This window comes from Pseudorasbora parva, chromosome 13 (genome assembly GCF_024679245.1).
Source record: "Pseudorasbora parva isolate DD20220531a chromosome 13, ASM2467924v1, whole genome shotgun sequence".
Classification (NCBI taxonomy): Eukaryota; Metazoa; Chordata; class Actinopteri; order Cypriniformes; family Gobionidae; genus Pseudorasbora; species Pseudorasbora parva.
Genome location: NC_090184.1, coordinates 13,209,290 through 13,235,593, shown reverse-complemented (window position 1 = coordinate 13,235,593; position 26,304 = coordinate 13,209,290). Strand labels below are relative to the sequence as shown.

The following is a 26,304-nucleotide window of genomic DNA, read 5'->3' as shown; positions in this document are numbered from 1 at the left end:
GCACAGTCGATTTCAGTTGTCTCAAAATAGCAACGCGCCAACAATATGCCTGAACACACCTCGTTTTCAGACCAGCAAGCCCATGGGCGCACCAATGGGCGCAAATGCATTTGCTATTTAAACAACTTGGTGCAGGACGTGAAAATTATAACTGCGTAGGCTGATACTAGCAAAAACACCCAAAATGTGTTTCTGTGTATAAAAATGCATGCTAGACTCCCTTAACAGTTCCAACAAACGCTCCCATGATCCTTAACGTTGAGCCCTGGACAGGATAGGTTTTTTTGTACTATGTGTGTATTCGAGATGTATTTCGGGGAATGAGCGTGTGGGTGTGTGAGTGTGCAAATCTGTCTATGTTTAATCCGTGTAGGACCTGCACCACAAAGGAATCATTAAACTCTTCCTGTGACTTAAGCCAGGTGTCGTATCTCTCTGTGGCACTATAAATAGCGACAGTGTGGAATGTGAGAAAGCACGCTGGTCTGACTGCCATCATGGTTGCTTTGTGCTACAATTACATAACACACAAGCATCACATATCATTTGCATTCAAAGTGTGCCGCACAATGCTGTCACAGAGGCAAGTCCATGGGAAAAGAATAGATAGAAATGGAGAGGAAGAGAAAATAAAAAAATCGGGAGGAAAGGCCAATTACCTGCCCCAACATGAATGATCAGGGAGAGGCAGATGACATTTGATTATCTCTTACACCCCATCCTTTCTTTTACACACAGGTCATTCTGCTAAACATAAAAGGCCTGTTGTAATCAGGGACATTGCCTTAAATGGTTACATGGAATGCCATCAAGTAATCTGACAATGGTTTCATTCTAGAACTTCAAAGCGGTGAAGCAAAAATACGTTCACAGTAGTTGTTTTGGACAAGGGGTCAAAGTGGTTTCTCTATTCCTCGTAGAGCTCCCAACTTCCTCACCAGCTGTTCTTGATTTCCTCTACACCACTGCTACTCCCTCTGCCTCTTCCCCCTCAAGCTCCTCATATTCATCCCATGGCCTCCACCTGACTGTTCTTACGAGTTCAAGGATTCCTTGGTACATCATCACTGTCCAATAAGAACATTCTGAGCAAAATATAGCCAATTTTAGTGCTGCATTAATTATGATCCAAGCATAAATCCAATTTGTTTTTTGCTATTGATCGTTTTCATGACTGAAACCAAACAAGACAAAAATACAAGAAAGCTTTGTTTTCTCCTGAATTGGAACAGCTGTTTTTTCAGCTCTACACAAGCCACACCCTTTATGTGATCGGCTATTAAATATTTAGGAGAATTTGCTTGTGCTTTCAATAACCAATAGTAGTGTGGTCCCTCTGCTCCATGAAACATTATGCGATCCTAAAACATTATGCGATCCAAGTATTAGGATTCCCCACCCCACCCCAAAATCAGCAGGGAAATGTCATCTGGGATTATTTTAAAAGACCACAAAATCTGCATTTCTCTGTAATGAACTCCAATCATGTCCGTTCCATTTATGAATGTTGAATGATGTTGCAGTTTCGAGAATTTTTATGTGCCAGGAAAAGAGGTGTAAGTTGAGCCATGGTTTGTTAAGTTGTCATCTTTGCAAGCAGAAATGAGAAAGTGGTAATATTAATACTCCTTATTATATCTGAGGATTGTTAGCAGGTGAAATTACAAGAAGACATCTACAATATAGGACCATAGAAATAGAATTTCTCTTCCAAAAAAAGGTCCCCACATTAGGGGTGAGCTGCGTCGTGTCATGGGGCAAAATTAATCTTTGGGTTTTGACAGTGATTCCATACAATAACCAATTTGGTTCCTCAAAGAACCTTTCAGTGATTTGTTATTCTTAGTGTGAAGAACATATGAATAATCTAAAGTAACTTTGTCCACTATAAAGAATCTTATGGGCAATGAAAAATACCATAGATGTTCAAGGTTCTTCTTGGAACCATCAATGCCAATAAAGAACCTTTATATTTAAGAGTGCACAATCCCACAATTCCAATGTCTTTTTTGCAGCACATTATTAACCCTATAAAGTCTTACATATGAAATAACACTACAATTCTATTAAAAGGCCATTTACTTGCTAAAATTATAAACTATAAATCCGACGACAGAAGGCATATAGATTATATACAACAGGCAAAGTTGTTTGCTAATGTAGAGGCCTTAGAAATGTGTCTATCATGTTATTACAGTACGCTTATAGGTTTATTATCTGCATAAATCAACCAAGAAAAGATTCATGGTTCGATATATTTTAGTATTGTGTAAAAAAATAAAATAATAATCAACATTTTTGTAAATTATGTCAAAGGCAAAGCTCACAGTATTAGTAGAGCCACTGGCACAGCTTACCCCAAAGGCATGTGGCACACTCTACCCCCCACAGCTACTAAAAATGCTTAATTGAATAATGTATTACATATTTTTAGCAATGGTTACATTGTAAATTACATTATCAATTAATAAAAAATATGTCACCTGCCATGGCAAAAAAAGTAATACTTTGAAAAATGTAAACAAGTTTAGCCTTAATGCTGGTCCTTTTTTTAATGTAGAGCTCTGTATGATGAGCCCATTCTAAATATATACAGCAGGATATACACAGAGTTCTAGATTAAGGATGTCATATCTTACCCCACGTTCCTCTATATACTGTAAAATTGGAAGTTGCGTCAATAGGACACGTTGTATTCATTCAGACAATGCAATATGCAAAGCATGGGATGTACTCATGGCTTGGCTTCTAATATGCAAAGCAGAATTTCAGATATATAATGTGCTATCTACCAGTCATCTCTCCTAAATGACATGGCTGACACCATGGTACAGTGATAAAGGGCTAAATTATGTCGATCCCACTTTAAATCACCAGAAGTAAAAGGCACAAATGCTCTAAAAAAAATGTTTTAGAAAGCTTCTGATGAACACTCAGAGTGTTGCATGTTTTTTTTTTTTTTTTTTTTTTTTTACAGAGAGTCCAAATTGAGACTAAATATTTCACAGTTGCCTCTGTTCTCACTCTCACATAAACACAAGCAGGCTCTCATGGAGAGCGAGTGGGCTGAAGGCGAGGTTCAGACTTCATCATGATGGACCTTCCCTTCCATTAGAGTCTCTCCACTCAGAAGAGCTTTTAAAACTTTACTGCATTACGTCACACAAAAAGAGAGCAAGAGACTGCATTTAAGGACAGGCAATAAAGCCTGTAAAAAACCTTTAGTGGCAGATGAAAATGAAAAACTCCCCTGCACTTCAGCAGGACAGAATGTGGTTAAAAGTTCAGCTGTTCTGACTTGGGCATTCTTAGCTTCATGTCAATGCCTTCACTGATGATGCAACCGCTGAGCTGTTCTTCATGGGGGAACAACAACAAGCACCTAAATCCTGTTGCTACATGCTGTATTTTTATTAAAAGTTGTTCATTCAGTACTGTTGTGGTGAAAATGGGAATATATTTTACACCTTTACAAGATACCATTAGTCCCAATGTCATTAGTCCCAAGTCCAAATTCTCTTCACTGTAACACTAACATTTACCGCATTTCTCTACAATGACAGGCAAGTAAACAGCAGGTGATCCTCAAATACTCATTATGTTAATTTCTTACGATTAAAAAAATAAATGCGCAAATGATTGAGCCAATCAGTGTCTAAAATTTTATTTTTATAGATATAATTTTTTAAAACATTTTTTATTTACACTCTTAAAAAAATATAAAAAGGGTTTTTTTTGTAGCGCTGCCATATAGAAAAACAATTTTAGTTTTTTCAAAGAACCTTGTGTGTGTGAGCCTCTTTATGAGGACACAAATTTGTATAACTACATGGGTATTACACTGGTATTACACTATAAATGTGGTTTATGAGGACATTTCAAATGTCCTCATATTTCAAATAACTTTAAAAACATACGAAATTATATTTTTTGAGAAAGTAAAAATGCTGAATGTTTCCTGTGATGGGTAGGTTTAGGGGCAGGGGCAGTGTAAGGGGATAGAAAATACGGTTTGTACAGTATAAAAACCATTACGCCTATGGAGAGTCCCTGCACTGTAAAAAAAAATTGTTGGTTTTTGTTGGTTTAACTTAAAAAAGTAAGTAACCTGGTTGCCTTATTTTGAGTTTATTAAAATTAAATTGAGTTGATACAATAAAGGAAATTTGTTTAATAAATAGAAACTCAAAATATTATTGTATCTGAACCACATAAAAAAATGGATAAATCATGAAAATAGCACGATTTGGTATGTTTCACTGCATCATCAGAAACAAAACACACACAATTACACAATATGCTTACAAAATCTTTTAATAATATTTTAATAAAGGTTGTCAAATCTCAAAAAATGTTTATTGTATTAACTCAAAATGTTAATTTTGAATGAACTCAAAATTAAGGCAACTAGGTAACTTTTTTTCTAAAAATTTTTTTACAGTGTGTAAACCACATAGACCAACATGTGTGTGTGTGTGTGTGTGTGTGTGTGTGTGTGTGTGTGTGTGTGTGTGTGTGTGTGTGTGTGTGTGTGTGTGGGAGTGAGAGAGAAGAACAACTTAAATCTAAAGAACCTTTTTACATTTTGTGAAGTGTAAAGGTTCTTCAACCATAGTAAATAGCCATTCATTTTAAAAGTGATTAACAAAGACCTTATCATATGGATTATTTTACCCCAATTGCACCTTGGCCCAGTACTTGTAGGGCTGTCAAAACCCAGTTCATGCTAACAACTATCTAATCGTTCAGCAATGTATTCTATGAGTACCAGGACAGCTCAAGGTCATGCTATCTTGACCTTTCCTTATGCTGGAACTCTGTTCTTGCACCTCTCACATTATCAGTGAGCAGCTCTTAAAGAAACAGTTAACAGTCTTTATTTACTCACATTGACACGATAACAGTTTGTAGTAACTATGTCAAAAATACCATAAATGGACAATTGGCCCTTAAGATCACAAAGCACTATATTCGGAATCTCTTGAAGCCATAGCTTCATGAAAGGCCAGAACTATTAAAACTGGAAATTTTGCAAATAATATTATTTTAGAGAAAGAAAGAAAGAAAGAAAGAAAGAAAGAAAGAAAGAAAGAAAGAAAGAAAGAAAGAAAGAAAGAAAGAAAGAAAGAAAGAAAGAAAGAAAGAAAGAAAGAAAGATATATTTTTTAAAAATATGTATAAAAAAAAGAAGAAAAAAAGAAAAAGAAAGCCAATGGCTACCATCAACTAGTTACCAACATTCGTTCAAAATATCTTCTTGCGTGTTCAGCAGAAGAAAGAAGTTCAAGTTCAAGTTCAAGTCCTGAACGCTGTCACTTAACAACATGTGACTTCACCTCACTCAGTATTAACAAACTCACATACTGATATTGCACTGCACTTTATTCTTGTGTTCCATGTAACTACTCATTATAATGCTGTTTGCACATTACACTCCTGCACTTCTGTTATCCACGTATTTATTTTTATAGTCTCCAGTTTACTATCTCACTTATTTTATTCCACATCTCTTATTTCTTTTACTTGATTTATTCATAATTCTACATATGAATATATATAGCACCTTATCCTATTCCTATTTTATCCTATTCCTATTTTATAATTTATTGTGCTTTTTTTGTTAATTGTTATTTGCTGTCCATGGAGCGGACCTGTTTACATTTCACTGCCGGTTGTATTCTGTATAACTGTGTATGTGACAAATAAAACTCTTGAACTTGAACTTGAACTTGAAAATGACGAAGCAATTCAAAACAGCAAAATTTGACCAAAAAAAGGTAAAGTAGTATGCCAGACTGGATATTGCTGTTGGTAAGTTAACATTTTAAATCTTAAATCTTACATCTTAAAACAAAAAGCCTACTAAATGTTTAGCTGATTGCATCTTACTTCACATTCTATCGCTAAAACAGACGTATAATGCTGGAATCTGTGTTTCTCGTCTGAACAGTGAAGCCTACCTTCAAACATTTTAACATTGAGCATGACACTGGGGGTCCTCAGGAATAATGTAATTCTCTAAAATGTGCAATCTACTAGATTACATTATTTGGGGTGAATGTGAACCAATTAAGTACTCGAACATGATTTTTGCTGAAACTGTAGTTCCCAGCATGCTTTGCTTGGGACTTGATGAGAAGTGAAATTGTTTAACTTAAGTGTTATTTTATGTGGGTTTTTGGCAAAATTAGATAAGGGGGAGACTTTATATTGTTTAATAGTCTTTAATGTTTATGTTGGAATAATTAGAACCATTTAAATTATACTGGGTTACCATAGTGGAGAAGAGCAGAGCGATTGCTTAGGCTGCACTCAAAAAAAAAGATGTGGTAAGTGGTTGCACACAACTATATTGAGCAATTTTTACAAATAACAATTTGTGGCCCCACTTTATATTAGGTGGTTTTAACTACTATCTACTTAAAAATAAGTACAATGTACTTACTATGTTCAGATTGTATTGCAAAACACCTTTTCTAAAATATTGAGGTGTGTACGGGTAGAGTTAGGGACAGGTGTGGGGGTATGGGTAAGTTTAAGGGTAAGGTTAGGTGTAAGGGAAATACCAACTGTGTAATTACAAATGTAACTACAGAAATTAATTACAGGAGTAATTGCATGCAGGCATTTTTTTAAATGTAAGTACAACGTAAAAACACGTATGTACACAATAAGTGCTTTGTATCAAAATATTAATTACAAAGTTAGTACATAGTAGTTAAGGCCACCTAATATAAAGTGGGTCCAATTTAGTTATATGAACAAAAAAATTTACGTAAAGCTGACACAATATTTTTGAGTAAATACAAACCATTTGAATTTGTCATTGTTAAATAATATTTATATGTGCCGTTTTCTTAATGACGTTATGTTCAATTTATAAAAGTTTATGTAAGGTGAACATTGTTATCAATTTAATTTGCCTTTAAAAAAATTAAATAACAAAAGCATATTTTTAAAAATAAAATCCAAAATTAACTCATTGGACAAACTAAAAATATTTCATTGCGAGCAGGAAATCCGTCCAATAAACACTCCTCTGCACGATGGTAACCACAAAATTACAGAAACTCTTCAATGTCCAACATAACTGAACATTAAACACTAACATAAACTAATAACATCTTTCCCTTTACTGAAAAACACATAAAATAACACTATTCCATACATTTTCTCTCCTAGCATAGTCCAAAGCATGCTGGGAACTGCAGATCCACTGCCCAGTTAGTTATGTCAGCACAAATATTTCATGTAGTTTTAACGTAAATTAATTAAGTAAACTTCAGTTTTAAATATATTAGGCTGATTGAACAGAAACTAATTAGTAATGTAAACATATTTTAAATGTGTCTTGTCTATGAAGGGCCTGAATCATTTTTGAGTGAGACAGCACATCATTAAAGAGCATTTCATAGCACTTGATATGTTCATTATGTGCTGACTAACAGAATGAAAGCTAGAAAGTACAGTCTTATAAATCAGTCAAATGACCACCAAAATATACAAAAACAAAATAAGCTTGTGATTTGATTAAAGAGACAGGGTCTTAAGTCCCTCCGTGCACACCACTGTTGTTAGGAAACCATATTAAAATAATTTTAAAACTACTCAATTGGGTTACTTACAAATAAGCAGCATTTTGACTGTATCACTTCTACTTCGGCTGGATGAGATGAGAAAACACCTATTTCAAGATAGTATATGCAATGGCGGTGGTGGCTGAGGAGATTTCCCCCTTCTATATGTAAAGCGCTTTGGGTGTCTAGAAAAGCGCTATATAAATGTAATGAATTATTATTATTATTATTATTATTAATGTGTTCACATGCTGGGCAAAATCTGGGTATGGGGCAAAAATGTTGATTGGTTCATGCTTAAGTAGTTTATTACCGTACTCTAATAAAGGGAAACGGGTTAATGTGTTTAAATGACCACAAGCATTGTCGGATAGTTAAGCATAATTGGGTTAAGAATGTGTAAACACGCTCAATGACGAATGCTGCACTGTAAACCCTAACACTCAAAATAATTATTTGGTTTGAGTAGAGCCAACCTCACATTAAACAAATTAGTTCAAACAAATTAGCTTTTATGCGTATTTAGAACTTTCTTTCATGCTCTCAAAACTAACACATTTTAAAGTAATCTGAATTGTTTCATTGTTTTGAGTTTTATTAACTTGTTTCTTTTCATTTAGACTAACTTAAATTTAACCGAAACTGGGTTAAGATTTCTATTCCCCAGCATCGCTTGCCATGACATTCAATGCCAAAATTAAGTGTTATTTGTTTTTTTGTGCAAGATTAATGTTAATTGGGAGATTTAGTAGTGTTTAATGTTTTGATATGCTTGTTTATAAGAGTTTCTGTTGTCGTTTTTTTGTTGTTGTTTTTGTTACAGTTATCATGTGACGAGAGGAGCATAAGCTTAGTTTTAAAACAGATATATGTTAAATGCATTTCATTGCTGTGCATTCAGAGTCCTATTCTATGCTAAATGCTACCACAGCACGCTGTAACCACTTAACTCGCCCTTGACAGCAGAGCAAGGTCATACCTTTTCAAAATTTTAACATGTACATACATTTAAACCCTGCCATCTTCTCTAAATACAGCCACTTTTGAATAATAATTAAAAAAAAACATTAAAGTCATTTCAGTAGCACACGCGACTTTCCCTCGACCACTTTTAAATGTAACCAACGCCACAAGTCACTCAACAAGTTGGATATTGTATGGATATGGATATTGACCATGTGGAATTAGATCAGACAGAAATGACATCAACTAAAGCAACAGACGTCCGCTCTCAAACTAACTGGCCATTTACAACAAGTCAAATTTGATTTTCACGCCTATCAGTCTTGGCCCAACACAAGCGTCAGCACTTCTGCTACACATTTGTGTTGCTTGTACCACAATACATCCATCCAGTATGGAAGTCATTGCTAGAATGGGTGTGGATAATCAATAGTACAGCAAAATGTTATGTAAGAATAAATGTATGCTTGGCCCCTTCAAAGTAGCAATAATAATGGTAACCATAAAAATGAATAATTACAAATATATTACTAAAATATATCCCTTTTTTATTTAGAGAAATGTTATTCTAGTTTGGTTTCAAATGATTATGGTATCTTTACAGTGAAGGAGCACTGCTAAAAATTCTGCTTAATTTTTATTTATGGTATGTGCACCAATATCAATAGGACCTACATAGTACTTACTATTATTTATTTATTTTTAATGTCAATAAATGAATAATGGTACACTGACACTGACTTTGATTAATTTCCTTCAATTACTCAAAAGAATCATAGATTGCCACAAACTTTTCAACTGTTAAGCAGTTATACACATTTTTATGCATTCTCTGAAAATCACACACAAATGGCATTATCCCTGCATAACTTTCGATTCCCTATATGTTCGTGTTATTTATATGATATGCACTTACCAAACAAAACACAGACTTTTGATGCAGTTTCCCTCACCACCTGCAATTTCCACTCATAACCGGGAACTAACAAACACACTTGCAGAACTCCATTGCTTCTCCGGAAAACCAAACAGCATCCACTGTTTCCTTAACACTGGGATATTTAGGACGCTGAACAAGGTTATCTTTCCCTCACAACCAAAAACACATTTCTTTAGTGACATTGTTTGTTTTCATGGTCTTGAAACAAAATGACAGCGCTGCCAACGGCTCCTCTTGCTCTCGCTCTGGTTGATGTCCCATACAACGAATTCCCCCCGTTATGACGTCATAAAGGGACATAATCAATACTCATCCTGAAGGAGTGTATTTGGCACAGCAAACGCGACTAGATTTTTAAAGTTTTGGCCATGTTTAACATGAGAATCCAACTCTTTAACTGTGTAAATACTGCAGAATGCATTAAATAGCTGTAAACCCCTTTTTTAACCAAATTTGGGCTAATGGGCAACAAAAGCACTGCAATTTTTTTTGTGCAATATATTCATTGTGTATCAAAATCATTGCCCATGCCTGGTACATGCTTACTTTAGCAAGCATCACCTATATGATGTTAACTACATAAGAAGATGCTTCTGATGGCAGATTGCATTGTAACATAGGAAGCTGTATATTAAGCGGTGTATTAACAACATACGAATGTAAAACCTCAATGCAGTGGCACAACTTTATAGCCTCTGGCCAAAGCAGCAGCAGCAGCAGATTTCCCCATCGTTATGCATGACACAATATTTCCTTTTCTTTCTTAGTTCTTTCACCTTTCTTTTACTGCCTTGCATTCTCTGTCACTCTTTTTTGCTCCCTGTAGCCTACTTGTCTCCTCATTTGCCTCTGACTACTTCTTTACATGGGTCTGGATGATGTTTATTCTTCGGGTTTTCACACGGCACAGTTTCCAGCGAAGAGGAGCAGCCTGCCAGATCCAGACTTTTGAATGGGAAGGAGAGCCCCTCGTCCACCGTTGTCATGGGTTACGACGTGCACTCCACATCGCCTATGCTGTCTGAGGAGGCCAGGGTCAGATTACAGCCTTGCTTAGGAATTCACCCCCCACCATCTCTCAGACACAGTCACTCACTCACTCCTTTTTTGAAAAGAAACCAATACAAAGCTACTTCCATTAGATGTTGCCAAAGGAAAGAGAAAAAATTACCTACGGTCCTGGTTAACAGGGCTGCCCTTGGTTATTGTTCCATGGTACATTTAATTCTGTTAGCTGAATAATGGAACAATCTGCAAATTGGGAAGGGTCAGATTGATTGAATAGTTACCCATTGATTGCCTAGCTGATTAGTGAGGTCGGTTGACTATAGATTTGTTTCCCCCAACAACTTGAGAATAAAAAAAAAAATGAATTCAGCATCTCAGTTTTTCACATTGCACATACAGTTTAACTTCTAATCATTTATACTACATATATAGACCACTTTTTTTGTTGCACACCATTTAGCTGTTTTTAAACATAATGCACTGATGGCTTAGGGCTTGGCAGTATGACAATATATATCAAGGCAAGGATATATAGAGCCAGATTTACTAAACAGGGCAAATTAGCATGAGAGCGCAATTCCAAAAAAAAAAAAGTCTTAAAGGGTTATTTCACCCAAAATACAAAAAATAGCTGATGAGTTACTGACTCTCAAGCCATCCAAGGTGTATATGACATTCTTCTTTAAGACAAACAATCAGAGTTATATTAGAAATGTCCTGGCTAATCTAAGCTTTATAATTGCAGAGTGTCTATTGTTGGGACATGTTTGAAGTCAAAATGCTTTCACTAATTCTGACAAGCGTTACGGGTGTGCAATGTTGTCAGACACAGCATGAGAATTTTGAACTGTGAGAGACATGGGCGGTACACCATTTCCGTAAGTTGAATACGGAAGGCGATTCGCCGGGAATCTAGAGAATTGATTTTATAAAGTTTTAAATATGGATATTTAAAAAAATAACAACTTTGATTCGAACACATTGATTCGCTTCAGAAAGCCTTTATTTACCCCCCGGAGCCGTGTGGAACAGTTTTATGACAGACAGATGCACTTTTAATAGGCACTGCCATTATAAAGCTTGGATTAGCCAGGACATTTTTAATATAACTCTTCCAATTTTATTCGTCTGAAAGAAAAATGTCATATACACCTAGGATGACTTTATGGTGAGTAATTATTGGGATAAATTTAATTTTTGGGTGAACTATCCTTTTAAGTGAACATAAACAGTTTAGTGTAATTAATACACTAAAGACTATTTAGTGATTATTTATACATTTAATTGTTCTATTTCTGTATTATTTCATACATAAAAAATGTAGTTAAAAAAGTTAAAGCACTGTATTAATAGAGTTTTTTTTTTAATTGGATGAAGAATCATTTAATCGAATTGTTACCCTCTGAATTGTAATCAAAGAATTGTGAGGCAAGTGAAGATTTACACATCTATACGGTTTATTCCACCTCTAAGCCATAATTAATCAAAATATTAATAAGAAATGTAGGGGTTGTATGGTAAAAAGTGGGTGACGCATATGAGAATGAATCCTAATCAAATAAGAGGTTGCTAAAATAATGCCTAAATAATAACCGTTATCAGTGATATTAGCTGAGGAGGAAATTTTTTTCAGAAGAATGTGTTAATACATTTAAGAGTTATGAAGAAAAATTATTTAGTTATTCAATGTAAAACATATAACATCGAAAAATGAACCATTCATATTGAATAAAAAAACTAAAACTCAAATTTGATTACATGTTGACTTTACATCCAACTCTGAGCTGACCCTGGACTGAAGACAATCAGGCTATTTTGTATGTCCTATCTGCCTGTATTGTCTATCTATAATAATGACACCAGATATCTGAGGTCATGAACTCGACTGATATGTTTGCCTTACGTCGTCTTGATATGTCTCCTCTTGCGAATGAACTTCCCTGATAAATTTAAACAATTCTTGCAGCTCATGCTTGTGGAAATTTCCTAGGTTTAAAGAACTGCATAATGTTGGCATATGTGCATTGGAGGTTGCAATAACATTGGATGACCTCACTTGAAGCAGCAGCTTACACAGTTTATACCGGACGCAAAAAAAAAAAAAAACGCTGTCTGTGTCTACAGTACACTGGAGATGACAATGTGACCATTGAAAATTAGGGCTGTGCAATATATAGAAATATCACAAATGTACATATCGCAACGGCACGCAATATCTAAATGATTTAATAGGCTACTTCACCATTGTGAAAAGTGTACGTTTTAGGTCAACGCATATAGCAGAAAATAGACCAGGCACATAACTGTTACTTATGTGACTTGCTTGATGTTAAAAAGAATTACTAAATACAATAACTAGCGAAAACAAGTCCTTGCAGTATTGCACTGTCACACACACACGCACGCGCGTACGCACGCATCAGTTTGGGGAAAGAAACCGAATGCGTGTTAATAAGATCTGAGCATTAGCTCTTAAAGTGACAGGCGGCTTAAGGTATGTTCACACCGAACGCGACGAGCGTCTGGAGCGAATGATTTCCATGTTAAGTCAATGGAAAGGCGCGTTGACGCGTGTTTGGAGGTCCTGCGGCGAGATAGACACGTTTCGCGCAGCACAATGGCCGTGATTCTGCCTCATTTGCGTGTCCAGTTCGCGCAAATTTGAAGCTAATTGAGCGTCTTGCGCGGTACGCACGAGGTGCTTTTTGTGCATTCACGCGTTTAAAGAGAATTCCCTTCTATGCCCGAGTTGAAAAATTTGACGTCAATTCACGCCGCATTAACCAATGAGGAGCCTGCTTTACTGCTGTCACATGGTAAAGTGGCATAATTTTTGACAAAAATACTGTTATTTTGTCACTAAATTTAGTTTGAATTCTTTTCATTTGATAATGTTGTTTAAAGCTAAAATATGTGGTTTATTTATAAAGACAGCGTTTATTTAAAAAAAAAAAATGGTGTTTTTGGAGTTGTGAGATCCAGGGGATCACCAGGTGCTCAGTGCTCGTTAACCCCAGCGAGAGCAGCATTTCTTCAGCCAGTCCTTCTGGCGTTTGCTGCTGGCTCGGATGTCTCTGTATTGGTTAAACATGAGATATAATTTGTCTTGTGTACATCTAATGGGCAATCTGTGGTCTAATGAATCTATTGTTGCCTATCAAATAATTTTGACTGAGGGCAAAGTGAAGTTTCATATCTTTATATTTTTTAAGGATATAAAAAATATACATGCAGTGAAGATCCAGGTAACGTTAATGTGTTGGCTGAACCACATTTTTGTGGCTGTTAATGCTTAATTATTATTTTTATGAAAATGAAAAGAGGCAGTGTTATGACATTCCTCATCTATTTCGCTTCAAATGCTTGATTTCTACGCGCGTCCAGTTTGCTGCGGACACGTGAATGGATTTAAAATGTTCACTCGTTAAACGATTTTGACACTCTATTTGCGTTCGGTGTGAATGTAGCATAATACTGTAAACCTGCTTTTTTTGCTAAAACACTGCTGGTCACTTTCAGAAGTTGTAGCGATGCTTTCTTTTCACAGAAAGAATGTAAAACGCATAAATGGTATCATTCTCAGTTTTTAAATATTTTTTTAAATATAATTTAAATAGATTTTACACACTAATAACAATATTGTATTCGAATATCGCATTATTTAACAAGGTATTGCATATCGCATTTTCTTCAATATCGCACAGCCCCAAATGTATTTGTTTTTCCTGTCAGAAATAGAACAGGGCTTCTGTTTACTGTTGAATTTATTGTGTTGCGACATATCCAGTGTAAACAGCATCACTGATTATAATGGGTTCTACTCTCTTTTTTTACGTCGATCCTCTTGCAGCCATTGTAGACACTATGTTACAGTAGGAAACAATGTGGTGGCAGGAAAGGGTGATCATTGCCACAAGTGCACAGGCAAATGCTGCAATGCAAGCTCAATTTATCATGTCTGCATTCTAAAATGTTAGAGCATTGTATTCTCAGCAAGTTCCTATAGTATTGTCCCATGGAAGCCCATGCCGGTGGAGCGAGAAACTTCTTTTTGTAAACGGTCTCACAATTACTTTGTATATTTAGGCTACTGGGCTTCAATATTATGACATGTATTAGCGTAACATGTTTTCTGAGCTCTGACTACATCAAATTGGACAGAGTTCGAGGATAAATAGTTAAACTCTCATAGATATGCTACATGAACAGCATGTACCTTTCAGAAAAAAGGTACAGTGCATCACTGGGGCAGTACTACTATGTTTAATACTAAGTTACAAAAGGTACTACTACTCTAAAAGCAGTGGTGGGCTGTCAGGGCCATCAGGGCCTTCTCTGCTGGCCCTGCCAATATACACATACACACATTACATTATAATATATACATTATATATATATATTACAATTATATTTCCAGAAAGAATGTATTTATTTTTTGTGAGGCTGAGCTGTATTTTCCATATGTCATCATCTACACACATCACAGCTCCGAGGACCAGCACTAGAAGAATAGCTTGCCTTCCATTGAAGCTGCTATTTTCCATTGGACCATAACTTTGACTGACGTGGGTCATCAGCCAAATTTTGATGTGTAGTGATAGAACCATAGACATCTACATGATATCTATGGATAGAACGGCCCAGAGGCCCAGCGAAGTGTCGGCGCGCTACCCTCCACTGATGTCATCAGCCGTTTGAACTTTTCGCGGGTTGCGAGCGTTCTATGTGAAATGAGCTATGGCCACTGCGGATGACAGGCTGCGTGCGAATGATCGATCCTGATGTCAAGCTGCTAATGTTAGCTAACAAGCGGTGTTTTTTCTGTTTATTTTGATGTTCTTGTTGGTCCGTGTTTTTATTTGTTTAAGAGTATTTGTGCCAGTGAGCTGATTTTGATCCATTTCACCATTTGCTTAAACGGTGACACGTGAGTGCAGTGGTATCATCAATAAATAGTCAAATTGCCTTTTTGTCTCACTTATACTTTTTGCTTGGCCCCTTCCCAACGAACACTTTGAAACCGAGGTTCGTAACAGTTTTGCATACAGTGTATTATTGTATTTGTAGAGAGTGTGTACTAATATGTACCTTTGGCATTTAGGGAAAAGTAAGGAACAAGGATGTACCCTTTTCACTTTTGCACCTTAGGGTGGCAGTGACAGCGCTGTACCTTTTTTAATGAGAGAATAATTGAGAATACTCAATGAAATTAAACATTTAAATCCAGTAACAATTAAGACTAAACACAAGGGGCCTACCTTTTCCAATGCCAACATGAATTCTGTGCCTAGTCTCCAAGCACAATATCATAGCAGACATAGATAGGCTTTCTGTTTAGTTTGGAGCTGCCTGGCTCTGGCCGGACTCTCTAATGATTTCGGAAGCATGGCTTCAGCCATGTAAACAGACTGTGTGGCCTGTAAACTCTGCTTTTCCTGTTATCTGCTGCTAGTCGAACATTTGGACAAGAGTCTGCGTGCCTTGCGCCTCATTTTCTGCTCCGAACACAGCGTGATAAACAAATGTTGGGGGGAGGCGCACACATGGACATAGAACAAACAAAGCAAACCCTTACTGAACAAGTGCTCTCTCACACACATGAACACACACAGAGGCTTACACACATCAATAAGCACAAGACCACTTTAAAAAGGCTGGTTTCCTGATGTTCACTGTGTGCTCAGAGGGGTTTCAACTTGAATAAGAGCAGTAGCATGACAAGAAACATGTTTGTAAAAAGGCTTTTTTCCAATATTTGTACAACGTTGTGAAATGTCCCATTAACTGTTAAACTATGAACACTCACCCACATTACCGTCCACACAAACACTCTGCAAATCCTACTGTCCTTTGAGGAAAAACTCTTGTCTACTATCTAAAGTGTGAAAAAATAAAAAAACAAGCTTTTTTTTAAATTCTCTACACAGAGTAAAAAAGGTGTCAAAATGTGTCCTTTAGGGGTACAACAGCTTGTCACTGGAGCAGTACCCTTAAAATGACATTTTTATGTCTGATTGAATTTTAACTGTAGATTGGGATCAAGAGAGTTTTAAAATTGAAGTGTGAATTGTAAATGCAGTATTGTTTAATATAATTTTCCTTTTGAAATGGACAGACAGATAAGTGGCTACCATATCTAAACAGGTTTGTTTGAAATCTTGTTTCTCGCCTTTCCTTTTTTTGGGACCCATCAGGACTCCATTATAATTTTCCATGATGCACACAGGTTCAAGAGGGCACCTTTGCAATTGGAATACAGCTAAAATGTTTATTTTTATTTTATTTATTTATTTATTTATTTTTATTTTTTTTGGGGGGGGGGGGTGTCAAATTAAAAATGACTGCTATATCATCTGTCCTATAGTAAATTTATTCAAGGCCTGACAAAGTGTGGAAAAGCAAAATGAACCAAGCTACTTTAAATTTTCTACACAGAGAAAAAAGGTGTAAAAATTTTACCTTTAGGGGTACAACCAAGCGGCAACCTCTCGCGAACTCTCTTGAAGCCAATACGCAAGTAAAGTAAACTGCAATTCCTAAACTGGCCACTAGGGACAGGCTCCAGAAGGGAGCAGAATCTCGTTGAACCCCATGTTAAATTAAAACTTTACAGCAGAGGAAAAAACAATTTTTTACAGCCTGGTACAAATATACGGCTAAATTTGCCCTTCATGACAAATCTGAGGGGGGTGAATTAAAAAAAATATATATATAACTCATTCGTTTACATTATATAAAGCCTTAAAAATCTGCATAATTAAGGGCGTGGTTACTTTGAGTGACAGGTGGATAGCCATTTATCCGCCATCTATAGTCATTGCGTCACCTAAGCTCCGCCCACGTCCCACCTCTTTGCCCATTTTCTGTATGCGTTGCCATCCAGCTCGCCCCTACTTTACGCTTTAGAACAGCTTATCGGAATCCTATGGGTGACGTCACAGACACTACGTCCATATTTTTTTTACAATCTATGGGTACAACAGCTTGTCACTAGAGCAGTACCCTTAAAAGGCCTTTTTTTTTTTAACCACAAAAAGGTTCATAGTAGTACCTTAAAGGGATAGTTCACCCAAAAATGAAAATTAGCCCATGCTTTACTCACCCTCAAGTCATCCTAGGTGTATATAACATTCTTCTTTCAGATGTTTACAATCAGAGTTATATTAAAAAATGCCATGTCTCTTTCAAACAGTTTCTGCTCAGAAACTGGCAGTTTCTGCTTAGAAGTCCATAAAAGTGCATCTATCATCATAAAAGTGTTCCACATGGCTCTAGGGGGTTATTAAAGGCCTTCTGAAGCAAAGTGATGCGTTTGTGTGAGAAAAAATAATTACATTTAAAACTTGTAATCTCACACTTCCGCTAACTGTCGTATGCGCGTTTCACGAGAGACTGCCGTTCCAGCATATAATGTAGGACGTTCTAGTGAGAATATGCTAGTTCTCACAAGAACCACATTTTGTTTTGCTCTATCTTCTGCGCTTCCACATTCGTCACTGGAATTTAAGCTACACCTGCGTACTACACTGGAACGCTAGTCTCTTGTGAAGGTGCATATGACAGTAAGCGGATACTAGATATTCGCTCATTCACTGCCATTATAAAGCTTGGAAGAGCCAGGATATTGTTTAAAATAACTCCATTTGTATTCGTATGAAAGAAGAATGTCATATGGATGACTTGAGTAAATCATGAGCTAATTTTCATTTTTAGGTGTAATTTAACTGTATTTTTCCTTTTTTATTCTGTTGTCTGAGGTCAACTAATGACGTTTGTGTGGTTTTTACATTAAAAAACATCATAACTAATAAGTAATAGGTTATTTTTGAGGCTGTCTTCTTAACGCTGGGTTTTGATGGGCGTGTCACTGGAGACTTAGAAGTAAACGCCCACAGCTAGGATTGGATAAGATTTGCATATTTAATGAGCTTCAGCTCCGCTGTCATATCTATGCCCTTTTTAAAAAAGGCAACTACAGGCAACTACTCTCGACCACAGGGCTTTATCAAGCAAACACAATGGGTGATTTACATACACGTTCTTAAGCCGATTATGTTAAATATGCCGACAGTGAACATGGTCATTTAAACGTGGTAACCCGTTTTCTTTTATCGGAGTAAGGTCATAAATGGCGTAAACATAAACCGGTCGGGACAGGTAGTTTTTTGCCTCTTACCTCGATTTCACGCTGCAGGTAAACGCATCAACCTGCTTTCTGTTGGCTTACTGAAGTGCGCATGTGTGATCGGTGACAAAAAACGCAAACTTAGAGCAGATTTAAATGCATCCAGACAGAGCGAGCTAGCGTTTTGCATGAAATAAGGACATATATCACAAACGCAGACTCTTTTAAGACCCAGAAAATAACACATCTTTACAATTCTCATCTCATGCAGCAGAAGAAGAAGAGGTTCAGTCAAAACGCTGCATCTGGAACTGCATGAGGGATAATATGAGCCGTGAATCTCCACGGCGCACGCTTTATTTAACATCACAACTGACATAACATTTGAAAAACTCAGTCAGATATGGACATTATTATTTTTGACATCACTACAAGGAAATAACCTGGTTTATTAATGAAAAATAATGTAAACGCGGTTTACTTGCATTGTCAGTTTACTGTTTTTTAAACAGGGAAAACTGATTTTTTCAATAAACTGATTTTTTGGAGTTATCTGCTTACTGGTGTGCATGTAAACACACCCAATGATTTATTTCTCATCACCCGCGATTGATTGGAACATTTTTTCTCTATTACATGGCCTGCACGAACAGTCGATATAAGCGCGAACCGGGCGAGGGCGTGCGCGCGCACACACACGTGCGGAACCAGATCAAGAAAGAATTTCTGCCGCCGGGCGTATGTTTTGTTAGCCCGTCTGGAAAACACACAGCCCCGGACTAGTATTACTACATATAAAAAAGGCGTTTTACTCACATAAGTTTGGTGCACCATTCCTGTCGGATACAATAAAGGAGGCACATTTGTGTCTGCAAATCCAGCACTTAAGGCTTGTTTACAAATGATTCCGCAGCAAAATGAAGCAATTGCGAAGTATCACACATTCCTAATATTAGGATCCGAAGGAAGCTTATGCAGCAACTGTGTTCTTCCAAAATATCTTGCTATCTTCTTCCACGTGTTTATTGCTGCTGGCTAGTGATCGGAACAGCTCCATGAGTTGGTGGGCGGGGCTACTGAATTACACATGCTGTAGAGGTGTGGTGCAGAGTCCTGCGCGGGTCCATTTTTGGAGACCCGCCCCCGCCCGTACCCGCAAGGTTTAGCACCAGATCCGACCCGTGACCCGTGAACATTTCAAAATTAAATCCGTACCCGCCCAGACCCGTTAATATTTGGCCCGTTACCCGACCCGTGCCCGCGATAAATCACACACGCTAAAACATTCAAATTAAAATGCTTTATTTTTTTATCCTACACATCTCTCAACATCAACAGCGTCATGAATGGGCTAATGAAACAGGCAAAAGTGCCTTTAAAGACTCATTGTCAACAATTTCATATAGCTAATCCACTCACCAGCTTTACTTTTACTTCATCCATTGCTACTCCTGCAACGCTCGCTCCTTCTGCGCTACGAGAGGCATCAACTAAAGTTTCAATGTCGCAGTGATGGTGACGTGATGGGTCAAATGGTATCATTGTTGCGTGTATGTGTAATGGTAATTTGGACATAGAAAGTGTAATATCCTACAATATGTTGGATGGGGGAAGAAGGAGGCGGGAACCGGCGAACATTTAAAAGACTTTAACCAAACAAAACGAAAGTAACGTGAGTAGCCCTTCATGGACATCTCCCATGCGCACACGCATAATAAAACATAAACACAACTCAACGTCAAATCCAGGTCTGGTGATCTCTCGTCCTTATATGCTTCCGAGCTCCCTCAGAGAACTCGAGACCGGTGTGGCTCGCAGGTGACGCTCATTCACAATCACGCCCTGGTCTCTCTCTCTCTCTCGCTCTCGCGTTAACTTTGCCACAGAAATATTGCACATATTTTTCATCCGCGCAACTACCCGCCCGCACAGAGTTAATTATCCGCCCGCATCCCCGCCCGTGAATTTTATAAATGTCATAATCCACCCGTTTTAGCCACTTGTATGCGGGTACCCGCGGATACCCGCGGGTACCCGACCCGTTGCAGGACTCTGGTGTGGTGTGTCGCGCGATGACGTAAGGATGAAGGACATGATCGTTTTCTGGGCCTAGTGTCTATAAAAGCTTTTCTTTGACTAATAGGAAGTTTTAGGTCTGAAACTTACAGGATAATCTTATATTACCATGACCTTTTATGTATCAACAGAAAAATTGATTTCTCAATTCATCACCCCTTTAAGGTACGTATTTGTATGCACCTTTTAGATTTTGTAAAAAAGGTACAAATATGTCCTTTCAAGGGTACTGCCCCAGTGACAAGCTGTGCCCTAAAGGCACAATTTTGACACCCTTTTTCTCTGTGTGATACATTATTTGTCTAGACCAGCTAACATTACTGGCTAGTGCTCGCTGTTTAACAACGAGGGTACATTGTAAATCTTACACTTGTCAAAACCTGGTAATTTATGGTAAACTCTGGGCGAAGGGCAACAATGGGCATAGGAACTGAATGTTTGGGCTTGTGCCAGTTCACAAGAGAATTTTGGTAATTAATGGAGCCAATGGTGCAAAACGTTTGTGGAATCCATGGTTAAGGTTCACCAGCTCCATATTTTACAATTTTTGCTGAACAATGTCTTAACTGAGCTCTGAAGGAACACAACGGAAGGCTAAAAGCACATGATGAAAGACACACTTGAGATGTAACTAAAGATTAAGATCGCAACCAAATGCAAGATGCAACATTTGAAAAACTGATTAAATTGTAACTGTAGATTGGGATCAAAAGAGATTTTTAGAGTTAGCGATTCACTTCAGATTCACTTTCTAAAATGTAAGTGTGAATTGTAAATGCAATCTTGTTTAATATCATGTACCTTTTGAAATGGACAGACAGATAGTGGCTATCATATCTACACAGGTTTGTTTAAAAATCTCGTTTCTCGCCTTTCCTTTTAAAATGACATTAGGATTCCATTATAATTTCCATGATGCACACAAGTTCAAGCGAGCAGATTTGCACAAAGAATACAGCTAAAATATTTGTTTGTTTTTTTCAAACTGATTGACAAAATGGGAAAAATGTCACATTAAAAATGATTGCTATCATCTGTCCTATAGTAATTCCATTCAAGGCCTGACAAAAAGAAAACACATACAACTCTTTCTACCCTAGTATTGTGGTCCTGGTTCACATTTGGCTCATTCTGAATCTTAATCAAGTCAAGCTTTAGCGTAATAATGATCGTCTGTCGAGGCCTTAAAGCAAAACACCAGCAGAGGAAGTAGTGGTTATTGTGGTATTCGTGGTAACGAAGACAAGCGCAGTTCACATCACCTTATCGACTACTGACCTGTTTTGGCGGACCTACCTAGTTAATATCATCCAACATGTTTGTGTGAAAAAACGTCAAAAAGGTGGCAGCTGTAACATATCTACCATTTCCTTAAACACAGCTCACGTCATGTAGCCTACCTCACTGTAAACGTATCGTATATAAAACACAACCAAAACGCGAGAAGTTTGTAGTCTCGCTACACTTAATAACTTGCATTAAAAACAAAATCACGACTCGCTTTTCAGCGCGTAAAACGGATGTGGGAAGCTGATGTTTTCGGGCGTTCAACCCCCTAACACGTACCAACTGTCAAACGATACAATGTTCCAGCATTATGACGCTGGCGTTATGACTTTGGTTCCAGATTAAAGAAGCGCTAGAGGGGTTCAACACTGAAACAATGTTACATGTCGCACTGGATAAATTCACACATCATCTGTTTGAGATTACATCATCACAAAAGGTGCACGAGCAGCGGTTTCACGGTTTTTCCTGGCTGTAAAAACTAGTAAACTACATACGATTAAAATAATGACAATAAATCACATTTTCGCGTACTCACCCTCTCTTGCCTTTAAGAGTACCGTGTTTGCAACAATATTCTCCAGCTCCATCAAAAAACCACCGTGATATTGCCGTGGAAGCCGAAGAGTAGCCTAGATAGAGCTCCTTATTGCTCCTCCCAGCAGAATACGCTATTTTCCGTCCTTATAAAAGTATTTAAATCAAAACCTAGGCATCTTAAATGATCAACACACGTATACACAAGCAAAACAAAGAATCGCGGACACACGCGTGTGGTTGTTGTAGTTTGCGCCACAAAACGCGTAAGGAAGGCATTGCCTGTTGAAACACAGCGTTGTCGAGCCACTGGCGACAAGTCCCGTTAAACCGTACATGCCAAAGACAGCAGGCCGAGGTCTACATCCTTTGAGGGTGCACGGCAGAAAACGAGTCGATCATAAATGAGTTGCTGAAGTACCGCTGTCACTATCAACGTGCTCCCTCTCTCGGTGCGTAATCGAAGCAGGGCTGGGTTTCTGCTTTCAGTTGTAATTTTTGGCTGGGTCCCAAGCGGCTTTCCCCGTGGCTCCGTTCAGATTTACAGCGGTAGAGCAGCGTTCAAATGGCGTAGCGATGCAAAAGGATGAGCACGCGCGCGGTTATAGCGGTATATGAAATTCATCTTTAGCGCTTGTCATGTTTCCTTGTCATTCCTATTCAACAAGCGTTTGGTAGGGGCGTGTTCAAATGCAGCTGTGACGCACGGGCCTTGAAGAACAAGCATGCATGGCTGTCAAAGGATATTTGATAGCAGCACATTCAAGCCGCTCCCGCTCTTTCAGTCGGCCCTGGGAACAATAATAGAAAGTGGGATAGCCCTGGATCGAAAGTCAAGGCCAATAAATAGCAAAGACGAATTGCACTCGTTTCATTTAAGTGGGGCCATTTCACTTAACTTAACATTTACATGGCGTGTACAAGTGTTTCTTAGAACACCATTTGATGAGGTGAACATGCATCACAGGCCCCCCTTTTTTTTATACACTCGAGAAATTCCCATTAGGAAGAGTTAAAAGCTACGAACACTAGCTGTTACAGTCCCCTGTCATTGTGCTTTGTTGTAGTTATTATGTTAAGTAATATATCATAATAATAATAATAATAAACACTTTAAAGCACATAAAATTAAATTCAGGGCATTTCCTCCCTAATGCCATATTGCTGTACATTTGAGGCATTCTCAAATACTTATGAGCTTATTCAAATAATACAATCATTAAGAGTATACATTTTATTACTAAATGTAATAAATGTGCAATTTAGACTACTATATTCACTGTAGCCATTACGTGCCCTCTTGTAACTATGTGGAAAATGTACCTGTCGAATAAATTTCAAACTTTAATGTCTTTCTCTCTGAAAACTATTTTTGCTTCGAAACAGAACAAATGCTAAACCACCCCCTAGCTACCAATTAATGTAAGGACATGTTTCACAGAACACAGGCTCTGCATGTGCAAATTTATTTTTTATAATAACGCCAATATTTGTGTTCTAAACTAGTGTAAATACACCCTAATGTTTTAAAACACCAACCCTCTGTGTTGATTGCCTACTAAGAAGATTTATGGACATTGGTACATTAAAAAACAATACATCAAAATTATATTTGGTTTTTTAAGAATCAAGTAGTGAATCAATTAATTAAAAGTCTGTCATAAGTATAAAACAGGTTTAATAGAACAAAAATATTTTCAGTGTTTCATGCGTTTTACATTATACAGTACACCAACTTAACCATAGCGTCATATCCATAACATAGTGAACACTGAAATAAACTTTTATTTTATACCATATACAGTTGTTTAATTTTAAACTAAAAGCCAACAGGCCAAGTGCTTCAGTTTGGTCCATCCTTCATTTCGCTATGGCATCGGCCATTAAAAAAACAAAGATGGTGGGCAATTCTCCAAACGTGCCTTTACAGCAACTAGTGAAACAAAATCTTGAAGTCATAATCTTGCGAGACTCAGAATGATTTCAAAGTCAAGACAGACTGTCGTTTCATACCAAACAAAACCATCCAATAAAACAGAAATAAAATCATCCCAAAAAAAACTAAATGTTTCAGAAATCATCTAATGTGTCAGCTTTAGGGATCGATAACCCTCTCTCTTTCACTGCCTGTAGCTTCAGTCTCTCTGACTCCTGCTTGGCTTGCTGTTCCGTTCGCTGTTCCTCCAGAATTTCCTCAATGGAAACTCTCTGGAGGATTTGATCACATTCTTTATCCAGATCCTGGAAGGGAAAAATAACACAATATTAAACTATTTAGAAAAAAATAATATATATAGCAGGTGTAGGTGTAGCAGGACGATAAACATGTACTTACTACTTCTCCAAGCAAGACAACATTTTCTCCTCTGACGACAAATATTCCACGAGGTATGTCCCCAAATTTTTTACCTACGTGGATTCGTTCAACTGTTTGATGCAAAACTAAATTGGCTGTGGAAAAAACAAAATAATCATGCAAAGTTCATTGTTCAAATATAATGGTACATTTTACAATGATAATAAACACAGTTAGTTTTTGTTTTAATTTTACTACTGGTCTGAAAAACAACATTTAACCAAAAAAAAATTCTGACACCCTCGTGGCATTCCAAATCTGCATTACTTTTATTTGTGGAACACAAAAGATATTTTGAAAAACATGGGTCCAAATAACATGGCCTTTACTGTATGGCCAGATTAAAGAGATATTTTTCTACATTTTCAGTGTGCTCATTAAATTGCATACAGGAAAGTGTGTAAACTATTTTTTAACGTTTGAGGCCCCCACCTGAACATTAAACAGCAGAATATCTTGGAATAATTACAAATAGTTGCTAGTAAAATAATATCAGGCCATTATACATACCAAACTGATCTATGCTTCTAAGGATCCCAATCAATGTTCTTCCATCGCGAAGGAGGACAAGGTGTTTTTCTAAAAAGGGGGGAAATTAAAGCATCTTTAGTCACATGAATACTGTTGAACTTTGATATTCCTGTCGTGGGATCATTTAATGTTATTATCACGCGAACACCTGTATTATTGAGGCAATTATTATTCACGCGACCTCTGAATAAGCTATTTGATTCACCAAGCTAGTTCAGCTAGCGGAACAATAACAGAGAGGGCTAGATTTCTATTTTTAGCTTAAACATGCAACACCAACGTGACTTTTATAAATGCTCAAAGAGCCTTAGCGAACATCATTACACAACGCCAACTGTTGTGTGTGTCTCTCTATCTCTCACCGGGTGAATTTACTTCAATATATTTAATTATTTTGCAATTAACTTACTATCAATGTCCTCGATGAGGCTCGCAGTCCCTGGCATGTAATTCATTTTGCTGACATTTGGGAGTTTTTAAACGTAAAGTATCAAGCCATGGACCATTTCAAATGTGCATCCTTATTCCACAGGAGGATGTACCACAGAAAGTGCTTCCGGTTCAATTTAACCCTTTAAACTCACGCTCCTTACTGCTTGTTCCAAAGGTCCCAAGTTTACCTATAATGACAGCCAAAGGGGGGTAAAGTTATTATAAAATCACTCTGTGATTTTAGTTTGATTCACTGACTATCTGGTTAGATTACAACATCTATATATGATTCATGAACAAATGTTAGAGTCGAATCTTTTCATTGAACTGGTTAACCTAAACGTTTATTTGGGTTATAAATTATGTTTTCATGAGTTTAACCAACTGAACAGTATGTGAAATTATAATAAAACTATTATTAAATTGTATAAATGTAATACATGTAATGGTCACTACGTTGTGATGTAAAAAT

At 37.1% G+C, this 26,304-nt stretch overlaps 2 protein-coding genes across 3 annotated transcripts in view; both read right to left on the bottom strand.

Annotated features, from left to right (window-relative positions):
* grk5l (G protein-coupled receptor kinase 5 like) overlaps positions 1-23,256 on the bottom strand; it is an 88,584-nt gene extending 65,328 nt beyond the window's left edge. Inside the window, exon 1 of one of the 2 annotated variants that reach the window (XM_067413209.1) lies at positions 22,515-23,256. In XM_067413209.1, the coding sequence (XP_067269310.1) occupies positions 22,515-22,566 (52 nt within the window). In that variant the 5' untranslated portion in view covers positions 22,567-23,256. The remainder of the gene's footprint in view (positions 1-22,514) is intronic. The other variant, XM_067413210.1, reaches the window with a different exon arrangement.
* Positions 23,257-24,174: 918 nt separating this feature from the next.
* Positions 24,175-25,964, bottom strand: lsm1 (LSM1, U6 small nuclear RNA associated). Its single transcript, XM_067412526.1, has 4 exons — positions 25,810-25,964; positions 25,380-25,448; positions 24,849-24,964; positions 24,175-24,754 (listed from the first exon to the last, which is right to left on the bottom strand). Exons 1-4 carry the CDS (start codon positions 25,853-25,855, stop codon positions 24,584-24,586), a joined length of 402 nt encoding a protein of 133 aa, XP_067268627.1. The 5' UTR covers positions 25,856-25,964; the 3' UTR covers positions 24,175-24,583.
* Between the last annotated feature and the right edge of the window lie 340 nt (positions 25,965-26,304).